This window comes from Symphalangus syndactylus, chromosome 11 (genome assembly GCF_028878055.3).
Source record: "Symphalangus syndactylus isolate Jambi chromosome 11, NHGRI_mSymSyn1-v2.1_pri, whole genome shotgun sequence".
Classification (NCBI taxonomy): domain Eukaryota; kingdom Metazoa; phylum Chordata; class Mammalia; order Primates; family Hylobatidae; genus Symphalangus; species Symphalangus syndactylus.
In genome coordinates, this window is record NC_072433.2 from 102,294,923 (window position 1) to 102,311,202 (window position 16,280).

Here is a 16,280-nt window from a genome sequence, read left to right on the forward strand (position 1 = left end):
AATAGGAAACTATAAGAAAAAGAGAAAAATCTCTCTGAACTGATAAGGAATAATTTTCATATTGTATTGGTGTTTTTTTTTTTCTCCCAAGCTATATTGTTAAGTGAAAAAAGCAAACAGCAAAAAAAAAGAGTATGGTATGCCACCTTACGAAGAAGGGAAAAGCATTAAAAATATCCATATCTTCTCATCAATAAGAAATGTAAGAAAGATAAACTGAAAACTAATAAGAATAGTTACCTACAGGGTGACAGGGAACAAGATGTTAAGTATGGGAGTTAAGAAGAGGGTGGAAGACAGGCAGGGTGAGGGGCAAGGAGTCACACTTCTCTGTATATATCTTTTTGTATAGTTCTGACCTTAAGAACCAAACTAGTTTTTCACATATTAAGTAAATAAATAAAGTCAACAAAGTTGTGGGCAGGAGAGAGCTAAGTGAAGGAAAAGTCTAAAATGGAATTCAAAGAGAAACAAATAACATAACTGTACTTCAAACAGATAACCATATTAAAGGGGGGAAATAAAATAAGTAACTGGAGTACTTCTTAAATATAGTATTCTGACTATATGCCCTCAGACTCAAAACAAAAAGAACCAACGTATTCTGGGTAATAGGAGCCAGGATTGCTTGTCACTATCAGAAATGGAGTCACAAATGAAAGGACGAAAGTTAAAATGAGCCCTGTGATGTTAAGACTGAAATTTGAGGTATCACGATAGATTCATGATGTTAATATATAGATATATAAATAGACACAGAAATACAGATTCTGTGTGTCTATAAGGGGATGCCTATGTACACATACATTTCCTATCTCTGCCTGAGAAAAGGCCTAGAAGTAATGACATCACAATACCAATGAGCATACTTAGTACCCAGATTCTAGTTTCTAAACCCTATCCTCCAACAAGAATAACCAAGGCTCCTAAAAGAAATGACTGATTCCAGAGCTGAGGATGGAAAAGTAGAAGATAAACCTGGAATACCTTGTGGCAGAAAGCAAGGAGGTCTTCAAAGAATGAGGTTAACAGGTCAACAGGGCATAGAGCCTACTAAAAGGGGTTCCACAGGCCTAATCTGGGACAATCTGAGCATCAAAATAATGACAGTAACAGATTACAACCCACTGAATAAAATAAGAAACTGAAGTCCATAGAGATATAAATAAGTAAGTATAAGTAAATAAATAAATGCAGAGAGAAAGTCCTTTTCAAACAGTAGAATTTTAACTGATATTTATAGGAAGGATGCTAGAGCTGGAAAATCATCAATGCATACTAACAACACTATTGGATAAAAATTTGATTAGGGACTCACTGAATATTTACAGTCTCCAGGTATCTCACCACAAGATATTCAGTAATTACAAAGGGAAAAGCACTAACTTTACAGAGAAAACTCTGGCATATGCCACCTTAACCAAGTGAGCAGACATAGGGCAAATCAACTTGCTCCACCTCCAAATACAGTGCACTGAGAAGACAATATTACTTCAGTACTATTCATACCAAAAATTCTTATCACCCACCCTCCTATCAAACATAAATCTCTTTTCCTCTTAAAACTCCTTTAATGGTCTCTTCTTTCTGTATCCAGAGGCTTTTTAGAATTTGTGCTGTTGTAGATTCTACAAAAATCTAACCCACAGTTACACACTCACTTAAACGCAACTCCATTCTTCTTAGGAACTCACAGATATTTTCATTTTGAAATATTGCCTATGAAAAGTTGAATTAACAGCCTAAAATATTCTAACAGCCTCAAAATAATCTATAAAATGAAAAACTTCATATTTGGGAAATAATAAACCTGGGAAGCAGTAGTTTTATTTCTCCTTTTATACAGAGATGACACAGTAGAGCAAAGGATAGTTCTGGCTAAGACTAAGCTTTCCTTACTAATGCCAATAAAAAGATTAGAGAAATAGTCTCACCAAAGATAACATAATCTTCCAGTTTGCTTCTCAGGACTCTCTACTAACTCCTGCTAGAATAGGCTGTCAATATCTGACTTTCAGATTTTACTTCTTTTTCTTTTAAGTCGACCAATCCCTTTCTTATAAAGATACTGCTTCTTTAAATAAAATCATATTAAATTTTAATGGTCAAGGAGTCAATCTGCACTTAAAGATTATTTCCTTATTGTGTTCTGATACACAATTTACCTAAAAAGCAATCTTAATGCTCTTATTTACAAATTGTTGGCAGAAGAGATGAGACATACACTATAATACAACCTTCATGTACCAGCAAAAACAACCTAAATAGTCAACTTTATCAACAGAACTCACCATACTTCTTCTAATATAGGTGATAGCTTTTTTCATATCCATGCCTGACCAGTTGTTGAGCATATAGCAAATACAGGAAGCACAGTACACAAATCGCATGTCATTTTCACTGCCTTCAGGTACTGCACAAAAACTGAAAATAACAACAATATGATTTTCTATTAATACTGGACTCTTGATTTTTTTGCATGGAGGTTAGAAACACCTCCTGTGTGTCTTTACTCACAGAAAAATCTATTGATTATTCTACTTTTATTATTCAATAAAGAATAAGACTACTAACTTGAATAATATAAAACTTTCTCTAAATCTTCATTCTACTACAAACTTTTGAGTTCTTGGTAGTTTTACACACTACCATGTTACTCCCTCCCAGATGCTTACTCAGCATAAGCTTATTTGATCCTAGCCAGGGACAGCTGCACACTGGCTTGAGAATGGCAGAAAAAGTAAAAGGTAAAACCTGAGACCTACTGGGTAGTAAGAAATTTCCAAGTCCAAGTTTTTCTATGTGAAATTTCTTCTAAATGTATACATAGATAACCATTTAATCGATTGGTCATATTGTATTTAAATTTTACATATTAGTTGTAGAAAGGCAGCAATCTATGTTGTGTATGTATTTATAAACAAGAATAAGGAGGCAATAATCAAAGACTACACTCAAATATTGAGACATAAGTCATATATGTACTGGTTGAAGTAAACATTTAGTTTCATAGCATTTCCAATTAATGTCAATTTATTCTACTTGTCTACATTTATTTTCCCTCATCAAAAGCAGTGTTTTGAAAACACTGACAGGAAAACAGAGCTAGTAGTAGATGGAGCACAAACAGTTAACAGCACAGCAGGATTTGTTTGCTGTCTTTTCCTTAACCTTTTCACTACTGCTTTATCCCTTCTCAGACTTAAAAATTTTTTTCTACCTTAAAGCTCCAGGAAGATTCATCTTTAGACACACCACGTGAATTCATCTTTAGAATCACCAAATATTAATGAACATATGAACTCCTTTTTCTATCCTTTAAAAATGTCATGGAAACTACCTACTCTGGAATACAATATTCATTGTTCACCCCTTTCTTCTCTAATCAGCATAAAGCAAGAACTGAGGTTCAGACTAAATATATACGTACTTCAAAATATCAATTTTTCATGGAGAACGTAAATTAGATTCCAATCCTGTAATTATTCAAACATTTATTTATGTACCCATTGTTGTTAAGAAGGAAGAGAAAGCTGTTTGGCTATTGTAATTACTATTATTTTCACTCACAGAGGAAATCTTGGGTCACTTTTTTGATTATGCACTTAATTATGTACCTCGTAAGCTCTACGGGAGGTTCTAATAGAGTATGATCCTCTAAAGATTTAGTATAGCATTGTATCCATTTTTTAGTTCCAAAATACTTTTGTTTATTACAAAAAAGTAACAAAGAATCACTCATACCTCCCATCTTCCAGCTGAAGGGCTCTCAAGCCTGCTAAGCAAGCTTCTTTATTTACTCGGCTTAAGTCGTCTCCAAGAATAACTAAGCATGAGAGGCCAGTGTAGGTCATTGCAATGTGGCCACTATCGTAAGGATGTGCTGTTCCAGGAGCCTAAATAGAAAATTAATATAGTACTAATTAATGAAGTGAAATGAAAACTAATTTCATTAAGAAATCTGACATAAGGTTTTAGTAAATAGTAAAATTAAACGTGGCTTATACCGATTTGTATAGCCATCTTACTGAGAAAAACAAATCTCCATTTTCTGTATGTCAACATGAATATGATTGCACAGGCTACTTAATTTTTAAATTATTTGATACCTCAGGCATTATGGAAGTAGTATGACATTCAGGTAAACCAAATTATTTATTACTTTTTTTTTGGAATTTTTTTTTTTTTTAGTAACAGGTCTTACCTGTCACCCAGGCTGGAGTGCAGTGGTGCAATCACAGCTCACTGCAGTCTCCAACTCCTGGGCTCAAGTGATTCTCTCCTGCCTCAGCCTCCGGAGTAGGTGGGACTACAACAGGCACAAACCACCATGCCTGGCTAAATTATTTCAACCTCATACTTAATCAACGCTATCACTTATAATTTAAGTCTTATAAAGTCAGAAAAGCATACAGCCTTCCAGAAAAAAAGATTTCTAAAACAAAACTTACTTTGTATAGCACAAATCTAAATTAAATACCACAGTAGTGATCACCATAAAAGAAACTAAAAAACGATACAATTAAAATAAACTCTGCCTTCTATAATAAATGTAAACTTTTACAATCATTGAAAGGCATAAAATCCTGGTTCTATTTCTCACTGGCCTGCTTAATGTTCCCGATTCTAGAAAATGAAGATATTAGTACCTCACAAGGTTATTGTGATGATTAAGTAAGTTACTGTCTAAAAAGCTGTTACTTATCTTAATGATGATTAAGTGCAAGGCAAATATCAGAGGGACCACTAGTTCTTTGGAGTCAAGATTCAAGGGTCTTGAAATCACCCATGAACTGTAAGATTTTCTTGCATACTTACCTTCTATGGTTCCTCACAGAATGAGTTTGAATGGTGTTCACTACCCTTTTTATAATAATCTGAACCCACCCCAACTACCCACCTTTAGATACACATTTTTTTTTCTGATAGGGTTTGCTCCGTCACCCAGGCTGGAGTGCAGTGGCACAATCTCGCTCACTGCAACCTCCGTCTCCAAGGCTCAAGCAATCCTCCTGCCCTGCCTCAGCCTCCCAAGTAGCCAAGACTACAGGCACGTGCCACCACGTCCAGCTAATTTTTGTATTTTATGTACAGACCAGGTTTTTGCCATGTTGCCCAGGCTGGTCTCAAACTCCTGAGATCAAGTGATCCATCCTCCTCAGCCTCCCAAAGTGCTGGGATTGCAGGTGTGAGCCACTGTGCCTGGCCAGATACACAGTTCTTTATATGGTCTCACAAATGTACCAAGCAAATTTCCATCTTTACATCTTTCGTTCTAAGTTCCTCCTTAGAACTCAAGCTCTAGTTCTCCTGGCAATCCTATTCCACATTTACAACTGACTTCTTAGAATTCCTATTGCATATTGATACTTAAACACCTGCTATGTTAAAAGAACTGCAGGGAAGCCAAACATAAATTAAATGTGGACCTTAACCTTAAGAGCAGAAGATAAATCTACTCAAATAATTATAATAGAATGTAATGAGCAGTCATAAGGGAGGGATAATGATAACATGGGTTTAAATAGGAATTCTTTTCTGCAGAAGAGGAGCTTGGGCAGGTGTAGATGAAGAGGAGGTATTACAGGTAGAAGAAAAAGTAAAAGCAAATTAGAGAAGGAAAATTCTGGGGTGCACATTAAGGACAACACAAAATTTGCTAGAAAGCATGGGATTTGTGAAAGGAAATTGTGAGAATAGTGGGAGGATCCATCAGTGTTTCTCAAAAAGTGCTCTACAGCCACTGAAGTTCCCAAGCATTTATCAGGTAAGTCAATGAATGGTCCATAGGTAGTTTGGTGGTTTCAGAAGAAAACTCAGTGACAATATTTTATTCATATACTGTACTGGACAATCCAATGTGCCTCCGCACATTCTCTTGGCCTAATCTCAGCCAACACTCTCAGTGACAGCTCTATGAGATACCACTTGGAATATCTAGTTCCTTTTACCACTCAGAATTCAGATGAAGGTAATACAGCATGAAGTGAGACCTAGCTTGCCCAGAAGATATCAGGGTCCAGGTGAATGAAGGTCCAAAAAGGAGTTTCAGGAGACTCTGTGAACCAAGGGCAATAATGATTTTTTCTTCAATTTTACTCCTGTTATTTTGAAAATGTTTTGGTGCAGGCGTCAGTTGGGGGAAGGATATTTTAAAAGCAATGTTATTAAAGCACTGCAACAAATATAGGTAGACATCTATATATAGTATAGTACTACATAACGGTGATCATAACTAGTGGCACGATATTCTGTTCATTATGACTAAATGAAGACATTACCTGTATTCAGGATTAGCTTAAGTTGGAAAATATGGTAGGCATGAAAAGGGACAAATTTTCTGAATCCTTTGTTTTCTCATTCCCTGCTAAATGCAGTGGGCACCCATAATTGGAGTCCTTCTGGTAAATTCATGACCTTGACACAGGCAAGCTGGTTAACAGCTTAAGGCAGAGGAAGAAGGCTGAAATAGTACCTCTATCAAAGTATGTCATCTTCTCCAACATTACTGCTATTTATTCCAAAAATTTGAAGCTGATTATGGAAAAACTGGTACCTCTCCATTTACCTTGCAAGTGGATACTCAGCCCAACAAGACACTGGCTTATAACCATTACATAAGCAGGCTGGCCCCATCAGGGAAAAAGTTTCTATGTTGTGAGGCCACTTTAGACAAAATGATGCTTTTCTCCACTTTCTACTGTAGAAAAATACTGGTATTTTGTGTACATAAGGAACACCTACAAAGTTTCTTCCGGGTCTGCTCCTTTGAAGAAGAAATAAAGCTCCTCCCTCTGTTAGGACTCACTGTTTTTATACTGGCATGTGCTAGTATCATGGATATAACCATGAAGAAGTTCTGCATATTCTCATAAAAGTTATTAAAATAATCACTACCTAGGTCTTCAATCACTGCTTTTAGAAGGGCTTTTTCTTTCATTCCTAAGAAATGTGAGCTAAATGTAGAGTCTTTCTATAACACAATGAAGTTCACTGGCTTCTTAAACAGTAAGTATCAAAACACTTCAGTGCTCTATTTTCCTTTACTCAGGAAATCACCAATAACTTTTACATACAGACGTATGATACTGAGACAATTTTTTGTAACAATTAATAGAAATTTCTGTGTGTTTATGTACTGCATGTATTCTTCCTGGAAGAAAGTGCACTTCTTTGAGGAAGTAAAGTAGGTATAGGTTTCCTTTAAAGGATTTCAGTTTATAATATATATATTATTAGACAACATTTAGCCACATTGAAACCTGGAAGCCTGTTTTTTTCTGTGTAATTTCCTAGTTTTCTCTTTTATTAAAATATCCCTACATCCCTTCTGCTTCCTTCTGAACCAAACAGAACCAACCTTTGATGGATTGAACGGAATACCCAGGTATGAAGAGCCTCGGAAACCACAGCGATTTAGATTTGATCCTAGAAAATAAAAGCATGCGCTTATTTAAAGTACGCTTTATTTTTGCACAGTTTCTAAAGCAGTTTAATTACACAATCTTTCAGAAACAGACTATTTTAGTCTCCATTTTCATACTGGCTAATGCTGAATGCTTACCATGTGCCACGTCCATTCTAGATGCTTATGGGAATTTCCTCATTTAATTTCCATATGAGTCACAGACAACATAATGATTTCTATCATGTACCTTTTTTTTAACAGCCCACCTAACTACCTATAAAGTCCTTTCATACTTCTCCTGTCAGATCAATTTTTATGTGATCAACATATTCCATCCCCCTTTCTATAGAACAGAAAACAGAAGCCCAGAGGTTAAGTGAATGTTCAAGGTAACAGTTAATAACACAATAGGGTCTAGTGTCTTTTTATTTTGACTCATTTAGTGTCTTTTTACTTTAATGCTTTGCTTCTTTACATGGGAGCAAGCTAAAGGTTTAAAGCTGCAGAGAAAATATGTACTTTGTATTTCCATATTAGCTAGAACTTCGTTCTGAGTCCAGTAATCCACTTGGCTTTGAAGTATGTAGAACACTGTAAGTTAGCACTTAGTTTCTCTCTACTCAATCAAAATATGTTTATCCAAACTTTTTTCTATCTAAAAATTTTCATTTCTCAAGATATCAATGGAATATAAGTTGGGAACTTGAAGGAACAATCAACTATACAACAATTACGGTTTTAATAGCTATTAGAAAATCAGTATGATAGATGCAGAAAATAACAATGCAGTATCAGCAGACTGTAAATGCACTGCTGATAAAAAAAAATCAAGTTGGTCTAAAAATAGTCTCTGATATGTAGAACTACCTTCATAAGAGATTATGACTTGTGTATGACTAACTTCATTATAACTGTTTTCACTCTCCTACTTCTTCATTAGGTACTATACTTTTTCAGCCTCTCATCCCCCCAAAATACTTAAAATAATAGCTTATACATTAATTCTTTGAACAAATTAGGAACCAGGAAATTTAAACGCTCCACCAATTATCATCTCCCTACTGGCAAAAAATGTATTTCAAAAAGATACTAGCAGCCAGGTGTGGTAGCTCACGCCTATAATCCCAGCACTTTGGGAGGCTGAGGAGGGCGGATCACCTGAGGTCAGGAGCTCCAGACCAGCCGCGTCAACATGGTAAAACCACATCTATACTAACAATACAAAACTTAGCTGGGTGTGGTGGCACCTGCCTATAATCCCAGCTACTGGGGAAGCTGAGGCAAGAGAATTGCTTGAACCCGGGAGGTGGAGGTTGCAGTGAGCCAAAATCGTGCCACTGCACTCCAGCCTGGGCGACAGAGTGAAACTGTGTCTCGAAAAAAAAAAAAAAGATACTAATGGTGATTATGGTTCTCTTATCCTAAGGACTTTTAAATTGGTAAGCTACTTAAAACTTGCCAATATATAACAGAAGTTATAAAAACACTCATATCTTTTTGACCCAGTCATGATATATCTGAGAATCTATTCCAATAATTTCAAGTATGAGAAGAAATGCACACTGCAGTTTAATAATAGTGAAAATCTAGAAGCACCATAAAAGTCCAGCAGGTTAAGCATATCATGCCTCATGTACTGAAAGAAACACTATATTCCTATTAAAAGTAATAATCAGTAGAACTATGTAGCAACACAGAGAAATGTATTTGATCAAGGTAAGCAAAAAAGAAGGATCCAAAAACAAACGTGCATTATTATGTTTATAATTAAGCAAATGGCACATATCAACAAAGACTGGAAGGGAATAAACAAAATAATATTAATGGTGTGAGATGATATGAGTAAGGCTGAAATTTGTTCTCTGTATTAGTCACTGTTGCCATAACATATTACCACAAACTTGGCAACTTAAAACACCTACTGCCTTACTGTTCTGTAAGGTCAGAAGTCTAACACAGGCATCATCAGGCTAATGTTAAGGTGTAGGCAGGGCTACCTTCCTTACTTGGAGTCTTTGGGGGAACAATCTGCCTCCAAGCTCATTCAGGATGCTGGCAGAATCAACTTCCTTGAAGTTGCGTGACCGAGTTCTCCATTTCTTTGCTGGTAGGTATCCCTTTTTGCTCCTAGATCCTCTCTTGCCATTTCTCATATATGGGCCCCATATCTCAGAGTAGCAATGGCACTCAAATCCTTTCCATTAGACCCTCTCTGACTTTTTCTTCTCTCTTCTGCTCCCTTTCTCTGCAATTCCATGACGAATGTTTCTGTGTTCTTCTGCTGCTCATGTGATTATACTGAGCACACCTGCACACGTGTCACCTATGGATAATCTCCGTATTTTAAGGTCAGTTGATTAGTATAACTTTAACTCCCATCTACAAAGTCCCTTCACAGCAGTACCCGGATTAGTATTTGACTGAATTACCAGGGAACAGAAATCCTGGGGCAACATCATTAGAATTCTACCTAACACAGGCCAGGCGCGGTGGCTCATGCCTGTAATCCCAGCACTTTGGGAGGCTGAGGCGGGCGGATCACGAGGTCAGGAGATCGAGACCATCCTGGCTAACACGGTGAAACCCCGTCTCTACTAAAAATACAAAAAATTAGCCGGGCGTGGTGGCGGGCGCCCGTAGTCCCAGCTACTCGGGAGGCTGAGGCAGGAGAATGGAGCGAACCCGGGAGGCGGAGCTTGCAGTGAGCCGAGATTGCGCCACTGCACTCCAGCCTGGGCGACAGAGCGAGACTTCATCTCACAAAAAAAAAAAAAAAAAAAAAGAATTCTACCTAACACACCCCCCATATTCCAAATTGTACATAAATGCTATACTTAAAAAAAAATAAAAAGCTATCTTTCTCTTACCAAGTTATGAATTTATTTATCCTTTTTATTTTTGAGACAGAGTCTTGCTCTGTTGCCCAGGCTGGAGCGCAGGGGCATGATCTCGGCTCACTGCAACCTTGCCTCCCGGGCACAAGCAATTCTCCTGCCTCAGCCTCCGGAATAGCTAGGACTGCAGGCATGCGCTACCACGCCCGGCTAGTTTTTGTATTTTTGGTAGAGACGGGGTTTCATTGTGTTGGCCAGGGTGGTCTCAAACTCCTGAACTCAAGTGATCTGCCTGTCTTGGCCTCCCAAAGTGCTGGGATTACAGGCAGGAGCCCACCGCACCCAGCCTATCCTTTCATCATCACTTCTTTTAATCCTTCTCTAGTTGGATGAGAGGCAGTATCAAAAGGCATATTTTCCTATATGATTAATTTATTTTTTATTTTTTATTTTTTTTTCTTGCTCTGTCACCCAGGTTGGAGTGCAGTGGCGCAATCTCGGCTCACTGCAGGCTCCGCCTCCTGGGTTCACGCCATCCTCCTGCCTCAGCCTCCTGAGTAGCTGGGACTACAGGCGCCCGCCACCAAGCCCCGCTAATTTTTTTGTATTTGTAGTAGAGATGGGGTTTCACCGTGTTAGCCAGGATGGTCTCGATCTCCTGACCTCGTGATCCGCCCGCCTCGGCCTCTCAAAGTGCTGGGATTACAGGCGTGAGCCACTGTGCCCGGTCTAAAAAATTTTTAAATCTTTTTTTTTTCTCTTTTTGTTCTTGGGATTGTCTTTTTTAAAGGGTATCCTTTCAAGTTGCTAATTTGCTAACAGTCCTCCATAAAAATGTGATCCCATTTCTACTTTTGATGGAAGACAGCTCTGATACCATCTGTCAGTTCTGAATTTATACTTGCAACTGGACACCTTTCTTGAGTCCCCCACCAACTTAAACAATTCTGTCAGGTGTTTTACATAGAGGCAGACATATAGTAGTGGTTCAATAAAATATCTGCTTCTGAGTGAAATAAATGAATTTATTCATTTTCTTAGAGGTAAATCAATAAATGACATTTCTGTTTGCTCACTTCTGTTTTTAGCCTGATTAAATAAATAACTTTTCTGAAAAGCAGCAGAAATATCGATACTTAAAAGTACCATATAAGGTTAGGAGATTATGGTATGGACACTTGGAATCAAACTCAGGATCCTATTCTTCTTATCAATGAGTTCTATAGGCAAGTAACAACCTCTCTGAGCCAGTTTCTTCCATTTTTGAACTACTTACAATAACATATTGCAAGTAATATATTTCAGGCTTCTTGTAAACGTTAAAGGACATGTTTAGATTGTACTTAGCAAAGTGAAACAAGGCTTAATAAACAGTAACCATTCAAAATCAGTTAATTACATTTTATCAAAAGTGAAACAGGAAGAATTTAATAGCTTTTGTTGCAATTTATCAAGGAAAGCTTTTTTAAAGTAAAAATGTTGTTTTTTTTTTTCACAGAAAGACTATATACTGTCATGAAAAAAGTGTTTGGATCTTAAACACCACAGTCACAGTATAGGGAAAAGACAATGTAATATTTTTTACCCTCTTCTTAATCACCTGTGGACTATGAAACTGGATAAAGAAGCTTATTCTTTACTTTAAAGTTTATACTTTATTCTAAAGTAAGAGAATTCTGCTGTTTCTTATGGAAAGCTAAGATAAAGTAACTAACAAATCAAGAAAATTACTCATTCACTAAATTGAGTTATCAAACACTTAAATCCTAATGTTTTAAAAAATGATGCTCATTAGGAAGTAACATTTTCACCACTTAAAATTTTTCACCACTTAGGCCGGGTGCGGTGGTTCACGCCTGTCATCCTAGCACTTTGGGAGGCTGAGGTGAGTGGATCGCCTGAGGTCAGGAGTTCGAGACCAGCCTGACCAAGATGGAGAAACCTCATCTCTACTAAAAGTACTAAAATTAGCTAGGTGTGGTGGAGTGCGCCTGTAGTCCCAGCTACTTGGGAGGCTGAGGCAGAAGAATTGCTTGAACCCGGGAGGTGGAGGTTGCAGTGAGCCAAGATTGCACCACTGCACTCCAGCCTGGGTGACAGAATGATACTCCATTTCAGAAAAAAAAAAAAAAAAAAAAAAAAAAAAAAAAAAAAAATTCACCACTTAAAAAAATTTATTAGGTACTCTTTTGTGGTTTCTGTCAATATTTGTCTGCTCTTGTGTGCTTTCCTTTGGAATTCTAGTAAGCATACCTTTTCATGATAATTAAGAAAGTATACACACACAATTCATTGTAAATTTATCACCGAATGCATACTCTGGGTACAGTATAAATTTCTTTCCAGGTTATCAAACAACACCATCTAGTGTTCCTATTTAACAGTTGCAAAACAAACTGAAAATTCTTCGTGTGGTCTGGCTGCCCATCAGAATCAATTGCCTATTTTGAAAAAACAGAGATGCCTCTTGTATCTCCCCTCCCATGCCTGCTAAAAAGCCTGAGCATAGGGCCTGGAAAATTGTATTTAAAAAGAAAAACAATCCCAGTTTGACACAGTCAGAATCAAGAACTACTGACTTGGTAAATATACTTTTGTAGAACTATACAGTCAAACTTGTTTATGCTGTTAAATAGAAGTACTTTAGATAGCACTATATCATAAAAATTGAGGTTACTTAAAAATGAAAACTGGGTAGATGAGAGAGGTAGCAAAAATGGGAGTATGTACATGGATGTAATGTGTGTGTGTGTTTATGTGTCAGTATGCAGGAGGTATGTTATCAGATAATATAATGTATTTATAGTTATCAACTACAAGGAAGAATAATTCATTTATTTACGTTTGCACATGAAAGAAATTTATTAAGCTGACTCTTGCCTGATGACTGAGTCATATGTCACTTTAAAACTTAGTGTTTTACTATTAAGCTCATAAAACCAACTATATGTCAAGCATTGAAAGTACATTTAGATATTCTTTAAAAAACGGTTATAAACTTATGCAATATAAAAGTTTGAGAGTTTAAAGAGGTTTTTTTAATCAGAGGACTTGCTTTTCATAAAAAGCAATAAACTGTATTGTGAAACATAAAATTACATTCAAAATTATATTTAGGTATAATAAAGGACAGCTCTTGGGCCAAAATATCACCATACTATTAATGATGATTATGCTTCTTAAATATATTTCAAAACTGATTTGCTCATGTTCTTAACTTTCTAATCCTCGTTTTAAAAGTTTTTGCCCTAAGCAAACAGAATGCAAGTGAGGAATGTGGCTACTTTCTGATTTTAAAATGAATAATTATATTTTATGGATAGAGAAATAATTCCGCATAAATCTCAAGAAACACAATTTCCTAGTAAGAAGATATGCCTTACACAACTCCTTAAGGATGTCAAGAAAGTACCAGACAAGGTAAATGAAACATTCAGTAGCTAAAAAAAATTTTTAAATATACCTATTTTCCACATTTCACAGATTTGTTTTAGAATTGGACCTACACCAATTAAAGAAAACGCAGACAGGAGATATTCTTTCACAGAGATTAGAGACTTAATAGTATTTCCCTCAACAAGATAGCAAATTGAGAATTCAGAATTGCAGCTGAACTGTGAAAGGGTCTGTGGAATGGTCTAGCAGACATCTGACCTGGGAAAGCTGGATATATAAATGAACGTTGCAAAACTATTTTTGCCAAAATGTATTGATCTATAATATTTCCAAAACAGATGACTTATAATTTTTAAAATATGCAACATGCTTGACTTAGCCACATGAAACCATACTTACTTCCCCCATGTTATTTTTTTAAAAAGTGAGCAATCTGAAGAATCCACTAAAAAAATGAAAGCATTAAACATTTTACCCTTTAATATTAAACCTTCTTATCTATGTTTCCAAACACTTAATCCTAATACTTTATGGGATCTATTAAGGAACAGATACTAGATTTTCCTTTAAAGCTATAAGACAGTCTCTGAGTTCCCATGAGAAAAATCTGTACCTCACAGAAAAACATGCATGGTAAACAGAGCACCTATTGCACTGAATCAGCACATATAAGTAAAATATCCAAAGGACTAGAAAACTGCATTCTAATCTTGTCTCTAGCATTAACTAGCTGTATTATTGTGGACAAATTATTAATCTCTTTGAACCTTAATGTCCTCATTTGTAAAATGATGGACTATAATAGTCCTCACTCTGTTCTAAGTCTAAAATTCTCTGGTTGTGCCCTCAAAGAAGGGCACACACAATTCCCAACCTGACCCCTTGTGTTTCCCGAATACTTCCCTCCTGAAGTTAATGAGAAGGACCCGATCCTCCAGTGGTCTCACCATACACTTATTACTAGGAAACCACTAGGGTCTTTATAATCCTAGAGTTAAGCGGAGGCCAGGGTTAATTTTAATTAAATATTCACAATGTCCTTATATGCCAAACATGGTTGTCTCCACTAGGGACCCATATACTTAAACAGTAAAACAACATTGAAACTTGGAGTCAGAAGTGCCAGATGTCGGCCGGGTGCGGTGGCTCACGCTTGTAATCCCAGCACTTTGGGAGGCCGAGGAGGGCAGATCACGAGGTCAGGAGATCAAGACCACGGTGAAACCCCGTCTCTACTACAAATACAAAAAAATTAGCCGGGCGTGGTGGCGAGCGCCTGTAGTCCCAGCTACTCGGAGAGGCTGAGGCAGGAGAATGGCGTGAACCCGGGAGGCGGAGCTTGCAGTGAGCCGAGATTGCACCACTGCACTCCAGCCTGGGTGACAGAGTGAGACTCTGTCTTAAAAAAAAAAAAAAAAAAAAAAAAAAAAGAAGTGCCAGATGTCAATCCGATTCTATCTCTTATCATCTGTGTGAGGTTTCAGACAGGTCTCTGAATCACTTTGCCTCTCAGTTTCCTCTTCTTGGGACAGGCCAATTAGGTGAAGAATAAATCTATCTGATTATGTATTTGGCAGTGCTTTGAAAATTATAAAATAGTAAATAATGTACTGCATTATTTCTTCCATTAGCAAAAATATCAATATTCATGTATAACTATGAACTTTTAGTTTTTATTTTTGTATGTTTTGAAGAGAGGTTAAGCTAAGTATTTTTCTAGTTTAAAACTTTAAATACAGAAACATATTTACTTACGGTAAACATTCAAACAATTCAGATACATAGAAAAACAGTAAAGTACCTTATCTTGCCATCCCCCACCTCTGTTCCCATCTACTTCCCCCTCCACGAAGATTTTCTATGTATCCTTTCTGAGTTTTTCCTGTACATTTATATACATAGATTGTTAAAGCACCTCTGTATATGTTTTAAATTTATCATTTAATCATATATATTATAAGTTTCGGTGCCATAAAAGAAATAGCACTGAAATATAAAATTTTCTTTTTTCTTCTCAGCAAGGCGATTTACTTCTATAGAAGGGTGTGCCCTTACAGATGGAGCAATGGTGAGCGCACACTTGGACAAGGGAGGGGAAGGGGTTCTCATCCCTGATGCAGGTGGCCACTGCTGCTGTGTCATTCCCCTATTGGCTAGGGTTAGACCAAACAGGCTAAACTAATTCCGATCGGCTAATTTAAAGAGAGAATCAAGGTGAGTGTTCTGGTGGGAGTCAGGGTAGATCAGAATGAGTCAGAGTGGAGCAGATAATCAGAATGAGTCAGGGTGGAGCAGGTAATCGGAATGAGTCGGGGTGGGGCAGGTGATCGAAAAAGGTTGCATTACGAGGAAGTTAAGTTTAAAAGTAGAAGGCAAAAAATTGAACATACTGACATATTGATTCTTTGAAAAGAAATTTAAAACTCATATCTAATATATATGATAGACAGTTTCATGTCAGTATATACATAGAGATCTACCTTATTTATTGCATAATATTCTTTACTGGGCCATAGTTTACGTAACTTTCACTTTTGATGAACATTTATCTTGTAACATTGTTGTGATTGAATTTCCCTGATTTCTAGTAAGGTTAATCATCTTTTTAAGTATTGATTGACTATCTGTACTTCTTTTGTTAA

The 16,280-nt window shown here is 36.7% G+C and overlaps 1 protein-coding gene across 1 annotated transcript in view; it reads right to left on the bottom strand.

The window, feature by feature from the left end:
* Positions 1–16,280, bottom strand: part of PGGT1B (protein geranylgeranyltransferase type I subunit beta) — a 53,486-nt gene that overhangs the window by 23,282 nt on the left and 13,924 nt on the right. The window contains 3 exon segments of the mRNA XM_055298610.2: positions 2,292–2,424; positions 3,745–3,896; positions 7,361–7,428. Coding sequence (XP_055154585.1) covers positions 2,292–2,424; positions 3,745–3,896; positions 7,361–7,428 — 353 coding nt within the window.